Genomic DNA, 6,305 nt, shown 5'->3' with positions numbered 1-6,305 from the left:
ATGTGCATTAGTATCTGGGTTTGGTGGCTGATGATGGGAGGGATCCCCGGATGGGGTAGTCTCTGAATAGTCCATCCTTTTAGCTCTAAATTTTGTCTCTGTATCTATATCCTTGGCATGAGGCTTTCTATGTTTTGAGACTGGGTTTCACTATGTAGATCAAGTTGGCCTTGAACTCACAGAGATCCGCCTATCTCTGCCTCCCAAGTGCTGGGATTAAACACATGCATCACTATGCCTGGCCTATTGTTATAATTTTTAAATTATTTATTATTGGTAAGTGTGTATATGTGTGTGCACACAGACAGTATGATGTTCTTTGTAGTGGCTAATGGTTAAGATCTGATATTCAGAGGTTGCTGTATCTGTTCCTCACCTCAGGGCCCATTCCTCAGTATGTTGTCCCATGATGCTTTGACAGATGTGGGCTCAGTTATACAGGTAATGGTTTCTTGAATTAAACATTCCAGGTTCTGTTTGTTCTGTGATGTTGGATAAGTTTACTACATGCAGAGCCTCAGTTTTCCTGTCTTTAAATGGGGTTATGGTGAGGAGGGCACGTGAGCTAGTGTTCTTAAAGTGCTTAATTAGCATAGAGTTTGGCCCTGTATCAAATGCCCAGTAATTGATGGTTGCTGTTGTTAGCTAACAGCTAGTGAGACTTTGAAAGACTGAAGGCTCTGCCAGAAGGGGAAATCAACAAGCAACCAAGGAGCAGTGCCCACTAGCAGAGAAGAACATACTGGCTTCTGACTTGAGACCACTGCTCAACCCCACCAGAATGGGAACCTTTTAAAGAAAGGAGCCATGATGGGAGAAAGCTGACCTTCTGTCACTGTGTGATTGATCATCTGTCCACATTGATTTTCCTCTCTTTCTCATCTGCTGAGCATGTTAAAAGCCTTCAGGTTTCAACTGGTTCCGCTGTATCAGGTCATCAAAAGATGCTTTTACATGGAGGCACAGCAGAGTAAATGAGATTTGGGCCTCTATGGGAGCCCCATCTGTTCTGCTCTTACCTGCAGGCCTTGGCGCCAGGCTTTGGAGGGAGCTGCTGTACAGAAGCATCTGTCCAGTGGGGGGTGGGGTGAGCAGCCTGGGTAGGTGGGTCAGATGCAGGGCAGGAAATCCTCTTCCCTCACCCGGGTGCTGGGCCTCCTGCAGCAGGATCTGAGCAGCAAACACTGGTGAGTCAGCCTGCCTGGGAAGTAAGAGGTGCCCGTCTGTGAGCCCGTCTGTGGGTTGTGTAAGTTTGGGCCTTTTGTTTCTTTCAGCCTTTAGAAACACAAATCTGGAAACCAGACCCTCCACATGCTACAGTCTTTCTTGTTTGGAGATAATTCTGCTGGAACAATTCTTCTCCAAGAATTAACCCTTTGCCTTTTGAGATTTGAATAGGTTTCACTTATGGCTTACTACATGCTCAGAGTATAACAGCCTGTGAGAAGCCATGCATGGGTCTGTCACTTTTCACAGCCAAAGCACTTTTAAGAGTTTCTTTGTGTGTTTTGTTTTGGTTTAAGCAAATTGAAACTGCCTTTCTTTTGAGGACATGTGTAGACATGTTTTTTGTTTCTGAGGGTGGAGAATAGGACACACCCTTATAGGAGTCTGCCTAACTACCGGAATGATTGTGGTTCTTTTTAGATGACTATACTCTCTGCTTCCTTTTAGAGAGAATTCCCTTTGAAGATAACTCCAGTTTATCCAGGCACCTGTTCGGTGGAAGCTGTTTATCTTTTTATTTGTTTTTGTTTATTCAGCTTTTCTTAACAACTGCCCTTTGCCCTATTACCAGGGCAAAGTGAAAGTGAGCTCTGAATTTGCACCCTGAAGGATCATGAAGACTCCTTAGACGTGAGAGGCCCATGTCTGACTGACACTGCTTTTTATCTAGTGTCTGCTTTCCTTGATACATATTGGCTCCTAGTCTACATACTAACAGACAGTGGCTGCCATTGTTCTAACAGCAGAAGTTTGCAAGTATTAAATCATAAATGAATTTTCTATTATAACAAAATAGTTGACGGTTAATAACAAGTCCTAAGTAGACAGTATTGAAAATTGCTTCTGCTTTTGTTCACACATTTTTAGCAGTTCATATGAAAACTTAGTTACAACAGATATTTCTCAGTGTCCCTGTAGCCTTTTGATCCAGCAGATTTATCTCTTAGAGATTGTATTGGGTGTAGAGACACGCCTAGGTTGGGAAAGTACCTGGAGTACAGGCTCCACATAGGTGGGTGGAGCAGGGTGGAGCTAGGACGGTACACCTTTGTGAATCCAGAGATCCAGGCACACTGCACTTTGCTGTTTGTCTAGGCCCCTGCTTGGAGTTTTGACACTTCTTACTTCACCGTTAGACCATTCTGAGATTACAGGTGGCTTGGATATGGCCTCATCTCTATTCTACTAGAATCCAACTTGACAGTACAGGTGAGGGGTTACTTTCAGGAGCATGAGTAACCCTAGAATAGCTACAGCATCTTATTACTGAGGACTTGATGGAAGCTTCATCATGGAGTCCTGCTTTCAGTTAATTTTCCATATGTACTACAGCATCTGTAAGGGGGTGGGGAGGAATGGTGGTGGTGAGGTGAGGTGCCTTTAATTCTCCTTGCTTCCATCCATTACCATTATCATAGACTTAGCTACCTCTGTATTGTTCTGCTCAATTAGTTGCTATGGCTACCAGGCCAAGGTAATTTATCCTCCAAGGTGTTCCTTGTGTTGTACTGAGAGTAAAAGATTGTAGCAATCTTTGTTGAAATCTGAATGTGTAGGTATTAGGTATAGAAAACCAGATGGTAAACTTGTGGCTTAATTCTGATCCAGATAACTCTTATGTGAAGGCACAAGTTGACAAGATAGATTTCCTCTGGAACATTCTGTTAGAACTGTATAGACTTTGTGTTCTGCAAATGAATGAGCCTCTTATAACTTATGCTACCTTAAGAAATTTGCTATGCTGGTTCTCCATATGCCCCCTAGCCATCATATCCAAGGGTAAGCATCCCACAGAGCTGACTTACAGGAGAGGTAATGGTGAGCTGGGGTAGGGTTCTCTCCCCTGGCTCATTGTTAGCTCAGTGAAATAGAGTGGTAACTACTTTGTAATTTCCTTCCAGGTTGTCTGGCTCCTCTAACTGATGGCATGTTGAAGTACATGGGCCAGTGGCAGCGAGGGCATTTGATCCAGAGGGGTCCACTCTAGAGGTCAGGGTACCACCACCATGGGCCAGTGTGTCACCAAGTGCAAGAATCCTTCATCAACCTTGGGCAGCAAGAATGGAGACCGGGACCCCAGCAACAAGTCACACAGCAGGCGGGGGGCTAGTCATCGTGAGGAACAGGTGCCACCTTGTGGCAAACCAGCTGGGGATATTCTTGTCAATGGGACCAAGAAAGCAGAGGCTGCCACCGAGGCCTGCCAGCTGCCAACTTCTTCTGGAGATGCTGGGAGGGAGTCCAAGACCAATGCTGAGGAGTCTTCTTTGCAGAGGTTGGAAGAACTATTCAGGCGCTACAAGGATGAGCGGGAAGATGCAATTTTGGAGGAAGGCATGGAGCGCTTTTGCAATGACCTATGTGTTGATCCTACAGAATTTCGAGTGCTGCTCTTGGCCTGGAAATTCCAGGCTGCTACCATGTGCAAATTCACCAGGTTAGTCATAGATGCTTTCACATCAGGAGGGGAGCAGAGGAGGAAAGTGTGACACTGGATAAGTGGTACCAACTAGGATAGAACTGGGATGGCTTCGCAGGTTTGGGGCAAGTGGCCCCATCCTCTTTCTGGCTATTTTCTCTAAGCTTAAGTGTTCTGAGTTGTAGTTCTAGTCCAGAGAACTCCCTAGACTCCCCTAAGAAATTAATTTTTCTATCATGTGTCTGAAACTTGTAGCAGAGCTACTACGTGTATTTCTCTTAAGACTCAGGGATTTGTATCTCTGTAAAGCTTCCTTGTCTGACATGTGCTATTCTGTTTTCCTCACAGAATAAAATGCTGCCTGATTGATAGGTCACATTTGTATTCATAAAAGCACTAAGAGGCAGTCTGAGTTACTGGGCACTGACCCTTTGCCTAAAATGAAATAAGGACTAAGCAATGTGAACGCTTTTGCTAAGCTACTGCTTGGCCCCACTGACAGTGGCTCAGAACTTGTCTCTTTCTCTTTTACATGTCAGTCTAGTCGTTTACCTGTAGTCTGCCAGGCACTAAGGTGTCCAGAGGAACTGTCTCTGGGATATACCTCTTACCACTCTTGGAGTCTCAGCTTGTTTCCTTCAGCCAGGCCTGTGTGTAGCCAGGACAGCTGGCTCCAGTTATCAAGTAGCAGTTGCACAATTTGTCAGAGTTATGTATCCATATTGGGGTTGTTTGTGTATAAGGATATGTCAGGGTCATGGTTTAAAGAGTACAGGGTTATGAATAAGAACTGACTTTATTTTTTTAAGACAAGGTCTCACTATATAGCTCCAGTGGCCTGGAACTGGATATGTAGAGCAAGGTGGCCTCAAACTCCAGGTTCTGCCTGCCTCTTGAGTGTTGGGATTAAAGGTGTGAACGATCATACCTGGCCTGGCAGAAGGAACTTTAAAACCCAGCTAATATATATGACCTGCTCAATAGAGTAGATGCCTCACCACCACAGTCCCTGAGATAATTAGTATGTTACAAACTGCAAAGTGCTGCATACATGTTAAAAACACATATGCAGCTGGGTGTGGTGATACCTGTCTGTAATCCCAACCGCCAGGAGGCTGAGACACAGGGGGAGAGAATTCAAGGTTAGTATAGGCTACATCATGAGATCCTATCTTATAAAACAACAGAAACAAAAACAGTAAAAAAAATTTAACTACAGTTTTGGTAGTAGTATGTAATATATTAATGTGCATGTATATGTGCATATGTGTCATGCTTTAAATGTGAAGGGGCCAGAAGATAACTTGAGGGATTTGGTTTTCTTTACCATGTGGGCTCTTGGGATCAAAATTAGGTTATCATTCATGGTGGCAAGTATATTTACCTGCTGAGCCATCTTGCCATGCCCCGAAAGGCACATTTATTGTTGGTTTTTTTTTTTTTTCATTTTATTTTATTTTATGTATATGGGTATCTTGCCCACTTTGTATATTTCATATGTGCATGCCTGGTATCCTCAAAGGCAAAATAAAAGTGTGTTATACCCCTAGAACTGGATTTATAGGCTGTTAGGAGTTGCCATGTAGGTTGGGGGAATTAAGCTGGGCCCTATCTAGCTAGCTACCCATCTAACTACCCACCCACCTGACTATTCTTGAGGCAAGGTCTCAAGAATACAGGTACAGCCTTAGCTGGCCTTAGTAGACAAGGCTGGCCTAGAACTGGAGATCCTGTCTCTGCCTTTTGAGGGCTGCAGGTTGGGAGGATTAGCTGCTGTTAACTGTGCTGTCTTGCCTCATCATATACTGAATCACTTTTATTTATTAATGATACCTTTTCCTACCTGTCGCAGGAAGGAGTTTTTTGATGGCTGTAAAGCAATAAGTGCAGACAGCATTGATGGGATCTGTGCACGGTTCCCTAGCCTCTTAACAGAAGCCAAACAAGAAGATAAATTCAAGGATCTCTACCGGTTTACATTTCAGTTTGGTCTGGACTCTGAAGAAGGGCAGCGGTCACTGCATCGTGAAATAGCCATTGCCCTGTGGAAACTAGTATTTACACAGAACAATCCTCCAGTATTGGACCAGTGGCTAAATTTCCTAACAGAGAACCCTTCGGGAATCAAGGGCATCTCCCGGGACACTTGGAACATGTTTCTTAACTTCACTCAGGTGATTGGTCCCGACCTCAGCAACTACAGTGAAGATGAGGCTTGGCCGAGTCTCTTTGATACCTTTGTGGAGTGGGAAATGGAGAGAAGGAAAAGAGAAGTGGAAGGGAGAGGTGCACTCAGCTCAGGGCAAGAGGGCTTGTGTCCAGAAGAGCAGACTTAGCTGCTCTGTTCCAGGAGCAGCACTGAGGATCTGCCTGCTGCCCTGCAGCCAAATGAGGAATTGGACCTTTCTGGAAATTACTGAAGATCCGGATATTTTCTACTCTACACCTTTCTCTGCCTTGTATTTGAAAGGGCTCTAAAATGNTTTTTGGGGGGTGGGAAATCCCCCAAAATATTTGAACCTGGCTACATGTTGTATCCCTTTTTTTGAAGCCTTCAGATAGAATAAGCCTGCCATTTCTTGCACAACTTGATTAGATTTGTTTTGTTTTTGTGGGGGAGGGTGTAGGCCCGGGTTGGGAGCGGGTTGTTAGGTTGAAT

The 6,305-nt window shown here is 44.4% G+C and overlaps 1 protein-coding gene across 4 annotated transcripts in view; it reads left to right on the top strand.

The window, feature by feature from the left end:
• Positions 1–6,113, top strand: part of Dcun1d3 (defective in cullin neddylation 1 domain containing 3) — a 38,519-nt gene extending 32,406 nt beyond the window's left edge. For 3 of the 4 annotated variants that reach the window (XM_029547542.1, XM_029547526.1, XM_021210064.2), the window contains exons 2-3: positions 3,129–3,664; positions 5,499–6,113. In XM_029547542.1, the coding sequence (XP_029403402.1) occupies positions 3,234–3,664; positions 5,499–5,982 (915 nt within the window). In that variant the 5' untranslated portion in view covers positions 3,129–3,233 and the 3' untranslated portion in view covers positions 5,983–6,113. Of the gene's footprint in view, positions 1–423; positions 442–3,128; positions 3,665–5,498 lie in introns of those variants that run through there. The other variant, XM_029547560.1, reaches the window with a different exon arrangement.
• Positions 6,114–6,305: the final 192 nt, after the last annotated feature.

The sequence above is a fragment of the Mus pahari genome, chromosome 1 (assembly GCF_900095145.1).
Source record: "Mus pahari chromosome 1, PAHARI_EIJ_v1.1, whole genome shotgun sequence".
Classification (NCBI taxonomy): domain Eukaryota; kingdom Metazoa; phylum Chordata; class Mammalia; order Rodentia; family Muridae; genus Mus; species Mus pahari.
The sequence above is the reverse complement of the archived record's forward strand: the minus strand, read 5'-3'. Positions and strand labels throughout refer to the sequence as shown.